General features: G+C 43.5%; 1 protein-coding gene across 2 annotated transcripts in view; it reads left to right on the top strand.

The window, feature by feature from the left end:
• Nucleotides 1-18,310, top strand: part of TMTC2 (transmembrane O-mannosyltransferase targeting cadherins 2) — a 675,216-nt gene that overhangs the window by 507,154 nt on the left and 149,752 nt on the right. For both annotated transcript variants that reach the window (XM_086919639.1, XM_086919642.1), the window contains exon 9: nucleotides 5,912-5,993. In XM_086919639.1, coding sequence (XP_086775765.1) covers nucleotides 5,912-5,993 — 82 coding nt within the window. The remainder of the gene's footprint in view (nucleotides 1-5,911; nucleotides 5,994-18,310) is intronic.

Consider the following 18,310-nt stretch of genomic DNA (forward strand, 5'->3'; position numbering starts at 1 on the left):
TAGGGAATGGCAGCTTCACTTTTTTAGAGGTAGCATGAAGAGCTTCATGATGAGACTTTTTGGAGATTTCTTGTGTCCCTCAGGGAATTCCTCAGACTGCCCCCTTTTCTTTGCCAGACGGACTGATGCCTAGGACTAGCACTGCCTTCGTCCTCAGACACCACAGATGTCTTAGATTTCAGCTTTACAAGCCAAATAAGTAATCTGCCTTCCCTGTCATTTAAGGTCTTGGAATAAAAGGCCTTTGTATATCCTACAGTCTTTAACTTTAGAAGAAGTGTAAAGGCATTAAATGCAATCATTGTGGGGATCTTCAAAATGGAGCCTCTTATTCCCACATGACCCTCAAAGCCTCAATAATCCTTTTTTAGAAGCATCAGACATTCTGTACTCAACAAAATCCAACAGATTAAAGAAAACTGAGCAGAGCTCCGGGAGCCTCCCTGTCACACGATGTGCGGTAGAAGATCTGAGGAACTTGCCTCTCTGTGGAGTGTTCTAGAGCCTTATTGGCTCTGTTTCAACTTGGGTCCTTTTTAGGTCTCGCCTGTCGATGCGCATGCGCATCGAGCAAGCGAGACTATTGCGAGTTATCCACTCTTTATCCACACTGCAAGGAATCGTGGCGATTCCTTGCAGTGCCCGTGACTTTTAAGGTCAATGCGCATGCGCATTGAGCTTATGCGCATGCGCATTGACCTTAAAAGCGCGTGCGCGTGCACGTCCGTCTCCTAACAACACACACACACCCTCTCCCCCGCTCCGCCCCCTCCCCGCCATGTCTGCCCCCTTCCCGCCGTCTCGCATTTCTCCTCCCCCCTCCCCTCTCTTCCCTCCTTAAAAACAACGTAATGAAAACCATCGACTTGTTCTTCTTTACTTTCTATGCTTTCGTTTCCATCACAACGGTGCTTCTCTTCTCCTCCCCTCGTCTATGTTTACCCGCTCCGCCCCCTCCCGCCGTGTCGCATTTCTCCTCCCCTCTCTTCCGTCCGTCCGTCTTGTTTTTTTTAAATCTTGGCACTGGATATTGCTGATTCACACTGCCTTTCTCCGCCTCTGTAGTTGGTCTTAAGACGTTGCTATCCATTTGCCTTCTCTGGAAGGTATTTGGGAGAGTCTCTCATTCCCGCAAACAAACGATAGAAAGCTGGTAACATGACTAAATAATCTGTATTCCTTGTTTACATTTACCAACCATCTTACAGTGTGATTGTTCTATTGAAACTTCCTTTTAAAACCCGGTGGTTCTTATAGTAGCAAGCAGAGCAAATGGAAGGCACTAAAAGTCAATCCATGTTTTCACTAAAATTAATGTGAGCTATTAAATCTTCTTAATGATGCCAACACGTACATGGAATCTCTAAGCAGTTATTTATAATGGTTAACAAAGTTGTTCCCAAACCTTATTCTTGACACATCTGTGGAAGATGGAAGATCTGCCCGTAATGATCGCTCTTTGACTTGCATTTCTCGTGCTATCTAAGCCATGGATACGTTTGAGATGTCTGCAACTCTCTGTCTGGTTGCCATCCTTCCTGTACAGCATTTTAGGCACGTAGTGCCTCCCTAGTTGTGTGTGCATGCGTCTTTAAACCGTCTTCCTCGTGTAATGCTGTCTGTCCCTGCGTGCTTCTCCCCGCCCCCTTCCTGTTGTGCTAGTCTGTGTTTCTCCATTTTGCAGTCGCCCTCAATCCTGCCCCGTGTGGCCTCTGTGCCCCCCTGCCCTTCCCCTGTTGTGTTTCTGTCTCTCCCGCCCACCCCGCTTTGCTCCCAACCCCCCTGCTTCACCCCCGCCCTATATTCCCATCCCCTATCTGCTTTAAATAAAAATAAACATTTTGTGCGCTTTGTTTTTTTAGTTACCTTAACTGATTTATATCTGTAACTAAAAACAAAAGTAGCCGCATCATTCTGTAGATGTGCGCACCTAAAAGTGACCAGTGGCTATGTATTCGGTTGTTTTTTTGTACTTCAGCGTGCCGGGTGCATTTCAGCTTTGCTAACAGCCATTGGTAAAACCAACAGTCACATAGGTAAGACTTAGAAGAAATAGTTTTATCTTTAGACAACATAAAAAGTGATATTTATTTTAATGTTGCTATTGCTGTGGTTTCAATTAACTGAACAATAAACGTATTTTTACTGTTACTGTTTTTTTACTGAGACTTATTGGTTTTTACCAAAGCTTGTTATGCACAGAAAACAAGTTTATTCTTTTAGTGAGTGAAAAGCAATTAGAAGAAAGATACGATGTTCGTTTTCAGTCACAGATTGTCCTCATACTGTGACATTAATTCCAGAATCAACGCAGGAGTGGCGGGCGGAGAATTGTCAGAATGCATCTCCATTTATTTTACGCCAGCAAAGTTTTACAAAGTTACATTTTTTTCACAATTTGTTAAGTTGCGGGTTCAAGCTTTCCTTCCTCCATGCCAAGTTTGTATGTGCATTGCGTGATACTTTTCATAGCAAGTTGCCTTATATGGAAGTGTTCTCTCCAAGTTTACCTCTTACGACATAAATTGTTGAAAATAATGGATTGTCGTAAGTGTCACGACTTGTAAACAAATTTGGCAACAATCTCAAACTGTACAAATTTGTGAAGTGGCAAAACACAAACCTCACCAGGGTTGCAAGAAACGACTTGTACAACGTTCACACCCCTTTTGGGAATACCGCCGTTGTCTAAAGGTAGCGCCACTTTAAAATCATCTGTGAAAGAGATCAAACAATCACAGACACTTATGGCCCTGCTCGTGAGGCTGAATAAGCGTGTGTTGATGGCCACGGAAGGCTGATGCATCAGCGTTTCAGGGGTCAGAGGGGCCATTGTTTGGGTACTTCCTGCCCCAGGGTTTGGGGCTGGTCATGCTTCCTGCCCCAGGGTAGGAGGCTGCATCCGTGGATTGTCTCCGTCGCGGGCCCTCCCCACCCCGTGACGCAAGTGCTAATGTGATGTCTGCAGACCAGCACGAGCCATGAATTCCAGCCACTGAAGTCAGTATTTACGGTACAGAAAACAGCTCATTCATTCACTATCCAGGGGTAGGCGCGGTTAGGTTACGTAGAGTCGCTCAGTGGCTTAGCCAGGGTGTAACGGGCCCTCTGTTAAATGCAGCAATAATCAGGGATCAGTGGGTTTCTCAGCCCCGGTGCCACCCTCACCCTCAACGCCTCACCCTCAATCACCCTCAACCCCTCACCCTCACCCACCTTCACTCACCCTCACTCACCCTCACTCACCCTCACTCACCCTCACTCACACTCACTCACCCTCACCCACCCTCAACCCCTCATCCTCACTCACTCTCAACCCCTCACCCTCACTCACTCTCAACCCCTCACCCTCACTCACCCTCAACCCCTCACCCTCACTCACCCCCACTCTCAACCCCTCACCCTCACTCACCCCCACTCACCCTCAACCCCTCACCCTCAACCCCTCACCCTCACCCTCACTCACCCTCAACCCCTCACCCACCCTCAACCCCTCACCCTCAATCCCTCACCCTCACTCACCCACACTCACCCTCACTCACACTCACTCACCCTCACCCTCACTCACCTTCACCCTCACTCACCTCAACCCCTCACCCTCACTCACCCTCACTCACCCCCACTCACCCTCAACCCCTCACCCTCAACCCCTCACCCTCCCTCACCCTCACTCACCCTCAACCCCTCACCCTCAATCACTCACCCACACTCACCCACACTCACCCCCACTCACCCTCACTCACACCCACCCTCACTCACCCTCACCCTCACTCACCCTCACTCACCCTCACTCACCCTCACCCTCACTCACCCTCAACCCCTCACCCTCACTCACCCTCAACCCCTCACCCACCCTCAACCCCTCACCCTCACTCACCCTCAACCCCTCACCCTCAACCCCTCACTCACCCTCAATCCCTCACCCTCACCCTCACTCACCCTCAACCCCTCACTCACCCTCACTCTCACTCACCCTCAACCCCTCACCCTTACTCACCCTCAACCCCTCACCCTCAACCCCTCACTCACCCTCAACACCTCAGCCTCACCCTCACTCACCCTCAACCCCTCACCCTCACTCACCCTCACTCACCCTCAACCTCATGCTAAAGATTTACAAAAAAACCCATAAACAATTCTAAAAGCACTAACTCTAATGCTGCGAGACCTATTGCATTTCTAATGCTTGTTACAAACTGGCAAGGATGGGCTACTACACACTGCAGTCCATTATAGCCTATTATAATATGTTTTACTACTGTTATATATATATTTAATTTTTACTGTGAGACTCCCACCTCAATGGCGTGGATGATTCAAGAATGTGAATATATGAAAGATACCAATACTGGATAATTGAAGTTACAGGTAAGTAACTCGTTTTCATATATGGCTAACTCTGGATTTAGGTTGAACAGGTGGGTCTTTTTGCTTCCCAAGCATGCTAGCAACAAATTGCCTAGATAAAGGTAGAAGATGGGTTTATCAGCATTGCTTAATTTGTAAAAGAATAAGTGCCCAAACCCAAAGTTTTACTGAGAAGCCTGCAACCTAATGTTAGGATGCCAAATACCAAGGTCCCCTAATCTTGATTCCACCAGACAATTCTTGCCCCTTTAATTCATTGTTCAGGTTCTTTTTCCTCCTTGGTTTCTCTTTGTCGCTGTTTTTCTGTCTCTCTTCAATCTTTCTTCTTTTATATTTATTCTCTCTCTTGGTCAAAGTCTGTTGAGGATAAATAAGTGCAAAAACAACAGTTGCTGGACAGAATGCAGAACAATGTCATACATTCACCCAGTGCAGAGATCTGGGCCTAAATCCATCGTTTTGTTGCACTCCACACCTTCCCAGTTCAGACATGGCCATATGCAAATCAGCCTTGACCCTGTGCCTCATGCTTGATGCCGGTCCAGGTAAGACATGGCTTGGCAGTTCGGGCTGGACTGTTCCCATGAGGCACAGGGTCAAGACTGATTTGCATATGGCCATGTCTGAACTGGGGTGGTGTGGTGAGCAAAATAATGATGGATTAAACCCAGATCGGGGACTGGGGGTGAATGTTTTGCCATTGTGCAACATTCCGTCCATCAATTGTTGTTTTTGCATGAGGATAAATAAGTGCCAGTCCCCAGAATTGAAGTACCAATGGGTCCAACCTACACCCGCTGGCACTGGTTGCCAGGTGAAGATTACTATTGACTGAACTTCATTTGCAACAGGCTTTCCCAAGTATTACAATTTTTCGATTTTAAAAATCTCTAGTTTACTATTTGTCCTTTCATCTCTTTTAGGAAAGTATGGCTCTCTATATCCAACGCAGGTCAAGTTCTCCATAACTGCATTCACTATGGCTGTTAAGGCAGAGAGTGACAAATTAGGCAACTGTCCCCCTTCCTTGTGCATATGTTTGGAGTAATTGTGCAACACGTGCGGCGCAGACACCTGGCTCCTTCAAACCACTCATTTTCTGTCCTGAGTATGGAAGACGGTGGGTGGTCGCAAACACATCTGTGTGTAGAGTAGAGACGGCTTCTGAAATCTATCCCAACGAGTGTACGCTCGGATAACGTGACAATTTTCAGTACTTCGAACCCTGGGTGAAAAACAATTCCTTCAGCTTCTTGCATGAGTACTGTAGGTGGCCTAAATATATATGTAAAGATTCTATAACAACGAATCGGAACAGAAAGATGTGCTTATTGGAACCCTTCGAAAATTGGAAATGGAGCTCAGCCAAAATGCACATAGCCTGGCGTGACTATGTATATGTGTATGGGTGTATCTATCTATCGATCGATCGATCTATTCATCGTATCTATCTATCGTGTGTCTGTCTGTCTGTCTGTCTATCTATCTATTCATCGTATCTATATTATAATTATTTTTTAAATATGTATTTTCTTTTTTTTAGGGCCGCAAGAGCGAAGCAGAAAAGTACTTCTTAAAAGCAATAAAGCTGGATCCCGCCAAAGGAAATTGTTATATGCATTATGGTGAGTTTAACCTAGATTTTTTTTCTTCATATGCTCCAGGTTCGCTGTTAATCTCGCTGCATGATTATGGATTGAAAACTCCTGCTGCCACATCTTGCCTCACTTAAGCAAATCTCCTGTGCAGAAAATCTCCCGTTTTACATTTTCTCTCTTAAGCAAAACTCCTGTACAGAAAATCTCCCGTTTTACATTTTCTTAATCAGCTCTGTATTTATTTTTGCAATTTAAAGCTCTCGTTTCTCAGGAGAGGAATGTCAGTTGTCAACATGGCTTCATCTGTGCTGCAATGAGCCAAGCGTCATATGTGGAGGGTTTCAGAAACTTGTGTCTCTGGCCATGCAGGCTCGGCTTTCCATCCAGTCTTTAGGTGGGCATAAGAAGATAGTGTGTTGATGTGTGCTTGACATAATTATTGTATTAAAGAAAGCGCAGTATAATTTCTTGAGCTTCCTAAAGCCTTCCCCCTTTTACAGATAGTTTTTTTCTCCAATATTTTACATCTTTCTGGGCATTACTGGGTTGTTTTATATTTCGAAGAAATTCAGAAAGACCAACGTTTATTATCCACTACCAGTAATACATTATGCACGTAGATTTAAACATTCTATTCCCATTAGTTCTTAGCATTTTTGTGATTTCGTTAATTTCCCAGGAATAGTGCACAGGGAAAACCCACCTAGGGCGAAATCGGTGTGAATGGAATGGTTCATGCTTTGGTCCAGGATTGCTTTAGACTTTGGTTTACCATCAAGTTCTTTAATCCGTATATGTGTACAAGTATCCATAACACAGTATACAACATTGCATAAAACAATAAGAGTAACTGCATAAAGCAATATATACATTATACAATATTACAATCAATCAACAGTAATCCATAGCAGCACCTTTAAGTATTGGGCAACTTCAGTATGCTTTATTCTTATCTTCCATGCAGACATTGCAAATCTAGAAACCGCATATGCATTTCTTGTGGGTGTTCTGATTAGTTAGACCAGTTCCCAGTAAAACCTGCTAGTGGGAAGTTTGCCAAACCTGAACTTGATATATATCATCATAGCAAGAATTGGCTTTATTAAGTCCAAGTAGGTATCATATCTTGCCACATGCTTGAGCAGTACGATACTTTCTGTTGAAGGGCCACAACCATTACTAAGCAGCCTTTCCTGGTTCACATTAGCCTAATATTTTCCGTTCACACTTCGGCTTTAGCAGGTGTCATCTGTTCAAATTCATACCACTAATGTGACAGCCCCAGCTTTATCAAAAAGGTACAAACATACATTAGCCAAGGTAAGTTGCTGAGAGCTGTTCTATAGTGCAGCAATGTATCATTTGGCTACATCATACACCTGAAAGTCAATGGCCTAATCAGTAATTTGGATACCCAGATCATTCAGAATTGGTAAAGTCGTGGCACTTCTTGGCAATTTTAAGAGGGCTTTAAGGAAAATAGCTCTTTGAGACTCACAGTTCCCCATAACTCTGCTCTGTAGAGTGCAGCTGTTTGAGGTTGTACTCTTTAATCTTCCATTGGTGCAGAAACCATCTGGAATCCTATGTGTCTGCAAAGACTTACATGACTTTAACTGTATGGGCTAAAGTGATTGTATTTTTAGCAGTTTGATTAGTTAATTTGGCATCATCAGCTGTCCTAATACCTTGATAATCAAAATCATGAACACCCTCAATTATCTCATCTGCTTCGTAGATGGCTCTCATATACCTCCTAGGTGGTTTAAAATAATGAATCTAATTTTTTATCAAACCATTTATCTCACAGAAGGCGAAGAAAACTATTCAATACATTTTGTAACCACTCGCTGCCTCCAAGATGAGTCAAGTGTCTTCACAAACCGGAATAATTTTGTTCAACTAGCTAACACTGGTGCATTGTGTAAACATGAGAATTGATATCCCACTAGCCCATTCAATCAATCAATCACAGGACCGGCCAGCACGGATTGGGGGCGGGGGGCGCGGGACTGAGATGAGGGAAAGGTAAGGGAGGTGTAAAAATAGAAGCACAAAAACCTACCTCCTCGCCACACCTCCTCTATCGTCGTCACTCCCGGGCCTGTGTTTCAGGAACAGAAAGCACCCAGCCTTTAGGCTCCTTAACACCAGTCTTGAAAACTATCTTGTGGAAATTGTCACCAAAAACAAAACTAATTGGTCTATAATGTTTTGAGTCAGACAAACGACAATTTGTGAATCAGTCCAATTGCGGCCCAACATCACGTTAAGACAATCAGGGCCCAACCAGCTAATGGATTGGCCACAACTTGCCCATACTATTATCTCAAACTTAAACAGGTCAAAATTGTTTGATTATTTATGCCTAAGTTCGTCTAACCCAATTGCTTGTCATACCCCCTTTATTTTTTATGTGTTTTTTGATGTTATTTGGAATGAAAATTAAAATAGTTATTTTCTAATAAGCATTATATAACACCGTTTTTATTACATCTGTGTTGACTTGTTTTTCTTACTTGTGTTGAAAAGGACCACTGTTCCTTTATAATTACTCTTACCCAAGGTCCCTCTCTGATTCGTTGTGTTTCCTTGTCTCTTGAAAATATGCTTCTAGTTATTAAGCACTTGTAAATCCAAAAGGTCACACCCTTGAAAGCTGTTGTATTTGCCAGTCCTTTTTCTTCCCCTCAGGGGGTTATATATCTGTTACGTGCATCCACAGCAGCCATCTTGATCACAAACGCAGGCTTAGCCTGCTTTTGTGTTATGTTTGTGGCGAGCCGGGTAGGTAAGTGGTCCCTAAGTGTGACCCACATACTGGTAAGTAACCCAGGCAAGCAAAAGCTTCCGACAGACCTGTCTGTCTTTAGCTCCTGGGCTAGCTTTGAAGTAGTAAAGGGACTATAGAAAGCTCACACCACGGATGACACCTTGCATAAACATTGCAGGGGTGCCAGTGCAAATCATGCTGTGCACCCCATCATTAGAGGACCAGATATGCAAGAATGCTCCACTGTTTGAGGTAGTGACAAGTGGCAGTGTGTCCGTCCTCTGACAAGCTGAGAATTCAGCCTACAAGAGAAGCCCTACCAACCGAATCAAGGGCCTTTTTAAAATCAACAAAACACCAATATAAAGCCCACCACTTTACATAAATTGCAACAATGGCCCAAGCATGCCAGCCCATAGCCATAACAATTGGTTACACCAGCAGTGCACATAAGAAAACCTGCTTGTGCGAGAGGATTTTTCTGCTTAAAGCTATACATGGAAGAAGTTAATGCCATTTTCTTACTTTTGAGTGAGATGTCACTCCTAAGGCATGTGTCTGGAATAGTCAGTGAACAGGTAATCAGATGCGCAGATGCACTAAGACCTGGACCAGGCACTGGGTTAGATTTCATCCTTTTGCTGGCAAGCTCTTCAGGCCAGGAGCTTTGAAGACTTCTGGTTCCTTGAAGTCAGTGGCAGTTTGCCAGGAGGTAGTCTAAGAATAAACTGACCTACTTGAGATGTGCCCACTTGAAAATACTAGACGGATGTATGATCTGGGTGTGTTCCACACTACAGCTAGAATAATATCAGAGCAGGGCACCTTGCCAGTCTTCGATTAACTGTCAAACCACCCTCATGTCTTTTCGGCTGACACCAAAGTATTTTCTGTCTCTGTTAATGCACGTTTTCTGCTCAAGAACGTTTTGCTCAATTGTGTGCTTATTGGTTTTATTTTGTTTAATTGTGTACAGATCACATAAAGAGACCTCATCTGGCTCCAAAACAATAAAAAAATTACACATTGACATAGTGGCCTGAATATTTTATGGCGCTGAATGTAAAAACCCGTTCTAAACTTTTGAAATTGTGGGAGCTAAGGAGACTTTATTCCACAAATATTCTGTTGACTGTAGACCACAGGATTTATGACAGAGTGTAGACTTACACCACATGAGATATACCACCTCCTTTTTAAGACATCATCATTTTAATAAACATAAGCACACACAGAGCACATCACCACACGTTCACAATGGTGGAAAAGTTCGGCCTAACTTTCACAGATGAAGACGTAAATGAGATTCTGGCAGAATCCTATCAGATCTTACAATTGACCAAACTATATCACAGACGCTTGACTGGGATACAATAACTGAGAAAAATGGAACAGCATAAGAGTACTCCTCCATGGGGTAATAATAACAGAGTACCTCAGAGTTAATGCAGCCCCAGAAGGCCTGCAAGTAAACAATGCTCCACAAATATTCCTGGAAGATGCCAATATAAAAAAAGAATTTGCCCAGATTACCTTCCAATGCACCAGGAATTGGCTAGACCTGATTATTAAAACAGCCAAAAGATTAGCAAAGACAGTGGTGACCGCCTTTAGAGAAAAGACTGAATTCTCTCAATAAAGAAGCCAATGAATACAAGGAGATTCTAACACAGTCAAAAATCCAGAAGCTCCAAAAAGATGTCAAAAGATTTTCATTCCACACCATAGTATAAAATACTCACAGATACCAACTCTTACCTGTCAGGCGCATACTCCACAAATGACAGATCTACAGAGTCAGAATCGTGGGCAGTGATAATGTTAAAAAATGGAGAACAAAATCTAGGCAGAGAAGGGGACCCTGGGCGTGACCCTGGCAGGTTTCGTGGGCGTTGGGAGTTGGGAACAGTGGGCATGTAAAAAAATCTATCATAAAAAAACTTACCTTGCCGCACCGGGTCCCGCGTCCTCCCTCCTTGTCAGACAGGCACAGGAAGAGTACAGCCAGGTTGGGATTGGTGAGCACCCAGGCTCCACTGACCTGGTCCTGGTTCATCGCTTAACCAGGGAATGTTCTCAACGCAGTCTCTAATGCAGCCTGCATGGGGAACGGGGAAATTGGGCATGACTGGTTTGGGCATCCCGAGAGAGCTGACCAAACGCACTTAGGAGTAGGCAAACCACTCCTCCCCAGACCTGCTCCGAGAGCATAGCAGTCCCACCGCCTTCCCGCAAAGAAGCAGGAAACATAAAATGATATTTTTTTATGTTTCTTCTTCCTCCCACTGCTTAAAGCAGTGGGGCGACGCGAAGCACCCGCCAGGACGGCATAGGCACGAAAAGCGCCCGTCTCTCCCTCCACAAATCGTAACGAGGATTTGGCCAGTCCAGGGTTGCTCATGGAGCCGTAATTACTAGCGCTCCCAGTTTTTTCCAGGGAATACAGGAAGAAACCAACGTTTTTATTGGTGAGACTCATTTTGAGACTCTACATCTGTTACCTACGTGGATAGGGTGCGCCTTAGCGTGTGCATACCGTCCCGCAGGTACTCCATTGGTCCTGACGAAAACCTGTAAATTGACACATAGATTGAAACATGTAGACCTCTTTTTAACTCACATTTCTTTAGTTTTTACACCGACAGCCCACCTAACAGGGCAACAGGTGCCCCACATTTTAATAGTACCCGAGACACTCCAGAATAAACTCCGTGAGTGGGTAGTATCGGATACTTTTTAATACACACGTTTCCCTCTTTGCACATATAAAAAGAAAACCAGCTCCACTGTAATCAGGTGTCGCAGCACACCTGGATGGCATTCGGCTATCCGGGTGGGACCCCGTTGATGAAGCATGTCACCAACTAGGTTGGTGAGTGAGGGGTCTTCTTAAGGACAAAGGACGTCCTCTGTTTTGGTTTGTGTGTAACACACTTGTTTTCCTTCCCTCTACTGAGGCTGGGATATACCCATAAGGTTCGACATCCATTCAACCCCATAAGCCCCCCTCTTTTCCCACAAAATGAGCTCCTTCCTTTTTTATCCAGTGGCCAGGGTCACAGAGGAAGAAGAAGAAAAGAAAAGCGGGGACAATGGGACACAAAATCTCAAACTCACAACAACGGGTACTAAATAAAGGCCCCGATTTTGTCCCTCCACCATATTTTGCCAAATTCCACTTATAGCTACCAGCCTTCTTTTTCAAATTACATTTGGGGTCAAAGAAACCACATAAGAGACATCGACCACAGGCTTAAGACAGAAGTCTACCTTCTACCCCCCACTCACACAACACTCCAGTGGAGTTGTTAACATTTGAACCTGCAGTATACACAGAGATAGAAAACATTGACACAAATGCATTAAAACAAAATCTGAATTTAAGCAACATAGAAAAACAAGCTCTGCAAGATTTACAAAACGGCACTGACATCACCATAAAACCTGCTGACAAAGATGGTGACATAGTCCTACAGTCTAGAACACAGTGTCTGAGACTGTTGAAGGACAAGCATAACTACAAAATTCTAGATGCAGACCCTACAACCACATTCAGAGTAGAGATGAACTCCATGGTAGAAGAAGCGGAATGCGAAGGGTGGATCAGTAAACATAAACCGGACTTTCTAAGGAACACTAACTCAGTAACTCCATACTTTTACATGCTCCCCAAGATCCACATAAATCGTGATCATCCTCCAGGTAGGCCAGTCTTATCAGGGATAAATTCCCTTTTGGAACCTCTGTCACAATAATGTGACTTCTTTCTAAAACCCATCCTACAGAACATAGAAATCTGCATTAGGGATATGAAACACTTACTGGTCCATATCAAAGACACTGGGTTCACTGACCAACAAGACCTCTTAATAAGCTTAGACATAGAAAGTCTATATACCAGCCTCCCACAAGAAGATACTCTTGAGAACGTGGTGTGGCCATATGTGCTCCTGAACCCCAGAAACCTTGTGATGGACTGTGCCCTAAGTTTGGAATGTACTGTGCCATAACAAGAAATTTCTTTGAATTCGAGGGAACTCTTTCTTCAAACCCACAGCACATTGATGGGGAGTACCTTCGCATCTAGTGTGTTATACGTTTACAACCTGGAAAATAAAAACCTATATGAAACATATCTATTCTGGGGAAACATCTCCACATGGACGCAGTATGTTGATGACATCCTGGTAATTTGGAGGAGTGACCCCGCCCTTGAGTCTATATATAATATATAATCCACATTTGTAAAGCGCGAACAATCACCCGTAAGGGTCTCTAGGCGCTGGGGACCGTTGGGAAGATTAAGCAAGCTATTGCCCAGAGTCACATGGTGCTGGGCTAACCTGCAGCCGGAGCAGGGGATCGAACCGTGATCCCCAGATTCCAGCGTCAGACGCCCTGGCCGCGGCGCCACACCTCTCCTGGCTAAACAACCAGGACAGAAATTTAAGAATTTACCCACACCATTAGCAAAGAGGCATTGACATTTTTGGATGTACAAATCTTTCCTGAAATAGGAATTGTACAAACAAATGCCCACTTGAAGCCAACGGCAAATAAACAGCTTGCTAAGTTTCTACAGCTTTTACCTCCATTCACTACAGGAAAACCTACCTTATGTGCAATTCCTCTGCTTACGGCAGATAGGTAGTCACATGAATAACTTTAAACAACAAGCTGACTATCTAGTAGACAAATTAAGGGCACGTAATAATGCAAAGGAGCTCATTAAACAAACGAAAATGGGCCAGAAACCTGAATCAAGATGCACTACTGTAAACTCCAGTAAAAGAAAAGAACTGCCATTGGTATACGTTAACCGCCTCAAATAACGCTAACAAGATCTTGAAACAAGTGGCCCATCCTCAGCACGGGACCCACACATTGGGATTACGCTCTGTTTTCCAGCCAAAGAGCAAAAAAAAGGGTCAACACGGATGCATACCGACCTAAATATAAGGCTAAACCAACTAACAACTTCCACAACTCCCTACGCCTCCCAGGAGTAGCAGATCACTACCGGTAAGGCCAGTGTAGTGTTTGCCATCTGACACACTAGAGAAATAGATTTAGGTCTACGCTGCCCCTGGCAGTTGAGAAAACATACAGACTGTAACACGAAACAAGTGATATGCCTCATAACTTGCACATGCTATCTTAAATGCGCAGGCGTTACTATGATAAAAATAAGCACCAGGATATGTGATCATAAGAGTAATATCAGGTGCAGCACTAGAAAAATGGCAGAACATTTCATATTGACTGGACACTCTGTTAAAGATCTCAAGTGGGTCATCCTAGAACAAGTTAATTCAGGAACAAGAAACCTAGGAAAAATCCTCCCTGAGAAGGAACACTGTTGGATTTGCAAACTATCGACGCGTAAAAAAGGACTAAAGTATTATATCCCCTGGTGGAATATTCTGTAATGGACAAGATACCTCATGTATAACCAGTAAGAAGTTTTGAGAAATCAGCACGAAACCACTATCCTTTTGCGTTTTTTTTAACCCCCCTGTTTGTGCCAGCCTCACAACGAGGTTTAGTAAATTTCAGCACCTTTTTAAGGCACCCCAGTGTGTATTTCAACAATTCCCTTTCTGCGGGTTCCCTATATCTATACAGTACCCCAGTTTCTGCATTTAGCCCTTTGTAACCGTGTGACGGAACTACAGTTCCCTACCTTCCGAGCCCTTGTAACTCACTAAAAGGAGAGCTGTGTGGCCACCTTATTTCTCACCTCTAATAGTATTGAAGCATGAACCGGCAGGTGGGACTACATTTTCTAGTCTCCCCACTTTTTGGCATCTAAACTGATGTGATTGAACCCCTGATTACATGGCCCGGGCACACAACACCTTGCACTTACCTCCAGAATCTTGCATAAATATGCCCCGACTCAGTCACGATGAGTATCGGAGGAGTGCGGGGAGTCAAAGTAGGTGTAAGGGAGGACGAAGTACCTTGATGAAGTAAATGTGGGGGCTTTCCTTTCTAAAAGGCAACCATAGACCATATACCGTGGATATATTCTTTTGAAAAAGTCTTACTATCACTTTTTTTCCCTCCGAGTGTGACTACAGGTATCGCCCACCCCCACTACCTCAGAAGACCCACCTATGTAGGTTTTAGGGATTCTTTATTTCTAAAATACACCTGTGTGTGCATGCTGAACACTAACTACATATATGATTTGCTCTAATTTACCTTCCTGTGTGTGCTTTCATATGTGTATACGCCATGCCTGACGTTTTGGAGAGTAAATTCTCGTGTCTGCATGCCTTGTCGCACACGTCAACCAAGGTGTGCCTGAGCATGAGACAACACAATATCAAGGGGTCAGAATAACCCCCTAACGGAAGTGCAATTGTGCCTTTTTGTTTCAGAGACCATTGCAGGAAAAGTACACTTTGGTGTGTATGTTTGCATGCTTTATGATGTTTATATAAACTACTCAGAGTTGGAATTGACCAACTATATATAGGGTTACTATGCGCATTTTCGGTCCAGAAAGAAGCCTATTGTCCCTTGGTGGCACTAGATACAAGCTAAAACTTGTTGAACCCTTGATGTTCGGGGTTATTATATCCACTAAATATTTCACTGTTTTTATTCTCGCGAAGGGACCTTGCTAGTAAACCGAATTGAGGATCTTGAAGGCAATTTTAACGTGCACTTCTTCTTATTAGACTAAGCTCCGCTTACAAACTGCGTTGAGTCCACCCACTCACACTAGGTGCAGTGGGTGAGAATCTGATGTTGAAGCATGCCACTGGTGGTACCTATAGGTGAGGACCCTGCTAATACATCCATGAGATGCCAGGCACCAGTTTACCTGGGTGCAGATGACCTCACCATCTGAAGCGATATTAAGACCAGATAACTGATCTTTTAGACCTTAAGAATTCATTTCTAGATATTTCTCGTGTAATTATTGGTTCTATCCAGGGAGGCTAAGGGTTACCCCTTTTTTAGCTTCTCACCCTCTCATGGGTAGTTACGTCTAGAAATTGTTTTTAATACACAAAATTCCCATTGGTGTTGTAGTGTATTTAAATGCTGTCCTGCTACTGATCAGAGCATAAACGTTCCCTTTCAGGAGCATAGTGGCCACATGTAATGTAAATATGCATTTTAGCAAACACGCATTGTGAACTCTGTCTCCTTTTTAACTTCACAATGATTTCCCGCATTCTCCCTGTCAACTCAAGCAGGTTTAGAAGTGTTCAGGCTTCCAGTTGTGTGCACCCAAGCAATAGGGATTGCCATCCCTCTCTGAAGGCAGACATTCAGTTCTGAGGGCCAGGAAGGCAGTCGAGTTTTAAAGTTAATGTCCACATCTTGCAGAGAACAGGCTGAGTGTCCCGTTGTTCCTTCTTGTGTCTTTTTTTAATTTACCGTATTTTCTGGCATATAAGACGACTGGGTGTATAAGACGACCCCCTACTTTTCCTTTTAAAATATAGGGTTTGGGTTATATTCGCTTGCTTATAAAATGACCCCGGCGTATAAGACGAACCCCAACTTTTGAAAAGATTTTCAAGGGTTAAAAAGTCGTCTTATATGCCAAAAAATACGAGGATATGGTCTGTGGCAAGTGAAAGGACTCCATCTCTTACATTATCAGCCAGATAAAGCGGAACTGATGCAGAACCCCCAACAGATGCGCAGGGGTGACGTTTATGGTCTCTGCTGTCTTTTTTCTCATGTCATGACAGTGACAAAAAAAAGCAACATCAGGAACTTATTCCATAGCTTTGCTGATCTACCCTAGGAACCTCATTAGGTTTCTAATAGCCTCTTCCTGATAAGCACTGACCATAAAGTGTCTCCCGTGTACTTCTAAAGGTTTGTCCTTTATTCTCAGCATATTTACTGCAGAACGTAATATGCATAAACAATCCTGTTGTCATTTACAAGCATGCTAGAATAGCAGACAGTCAAGACCTAGCTTTTCTCAGAAGCATCTTACATGTTATAAAAACTAAACTTTGTCGCCAAGATATGCTTTCACCCTTGTAAGCATATCATTGCCATAAATAAATCACACAAGCTTTTTTCTACCATGCAAACGCCCTCAACCCAAGATTGAATCGGTCTACTTTTTTTTTTTTCACAGAGTTTTTATATAGTGTCAACTTGACCAGGTATCTGGTATCAGAGCGCTTTACATTGCACCAGTTGCTTTACATGAGGACACATTCATTTTTGTTAGGCATGGGGAGATTAAGTGATTTGCCCAGAATCACAGTTCCCTGCTGAGACTCGAACCCGGTTCCACCGATTCGAGAGCGACCGCCCTAGCCAACTCCTCTCCACTACTGTTATTGATTCTCAAGACGTGCTCCAATTTTAGCATCTTTATTTCAGTATAGTAGTCTTATAATTCAGGCAAACATTTCTCTGAATCATAAGGATTCTTCTTTTCCCGCGAGGTCACTCTCTTCTGCCTTGTATACAAGCAGCGGGGTCCGGTCCAGAGGGAGCGCTGCAGGCACCAAGCGGGTGTTTTGCCACGAAGGCGTGAGTCTAACAAGATCACCTGAGCAGATAATTTGAGTACATGGCCCTATAGACACTATTGACTCCTCTTTCCCTTTTCTTTTTTCCTTTCAAATCCTTTTAGGGTGTGCCACTGTTGCGATCACCCCCCTCCCGAGACCCATGATGTAGTAAGTGGCTACGTTTCATGTGAGACTTCCTATACATTTTCTTCTCCCTTTTCAAAGTCTTCTGAGATTGTGATGCCCAACTGCACTGTGTCTAAAGGCTTTACGCATAGTGTTTGACACTGATTTTAGTGTTTACAGGTACAAAATCACCATGGGCATACAATATCATTTTAAGTGTTTGTTGTTCATTTTCACTCGTTAGAGTTCCATTTTGTGAGTGCACGCATTTCCTACAGCAGCAAGTACGAGCTATGGTTACTGCATAAGTGCACGGCGTAAAGCACTAGCATTTGAATGACCATTCATGACAAATCCAGACAAGCCCACCTAATGGTTTTATGTTGGTCTTTCCTCTCTCTCTATGTTTGTCTTTGTATGTCATATATTTTCAGAATAAACTCGGTTCCTCTCAACACGGGGGACTCCAGACTATATATATATATATATATATATATATATATATATATATATATATATATATATGGCGACTGGTGGGCTGTTTATTCTTCACGAATAAATGCACTGACAACGAGAGCACGGAGTCTGTGGCTTTACTCAATTTTCCGATTTGGCTGTGTGGCGTGACGTGGCTGCGCTTTGCTGCGCTGCATCGGACTTAACGCAATTTTATATATATATACATTTTCTTTATATATATGTTTTTTCACATTTATAACCTCTGGTTAGGGTGGGCCTTAGCGCGCCCATACCGCCGAGGTTTTCACCGCACGGTCCTGACAAATACCTGTTTAATTCACAACACATAGGCAGAAACATGTTGACCATTTCATAGTGGACTTTGCTGAACAATTTATTCAGCCCTAAATGTCCCACACCTTGTTTTTAATATGTCTGATTGGCTTCTAATAAAATGTATTTTTGACACATTCCTGGCATTT

The sequence above is a fragment of the Lissotriton vulgaris genome, chromosome 1_1 (assembly GCF_964263255.1).
Source record: "Lissotriton vulgaris chromosome 1_1, aLisVul1.2, whole genome shotgun sequence".
Classification (NCBI taxonomy): Eukaryota; Metazoa; Chordata; class Amphibia; order Caudata; family Salamandridae; genus Lissotriton; species Lissotriton vulgaris.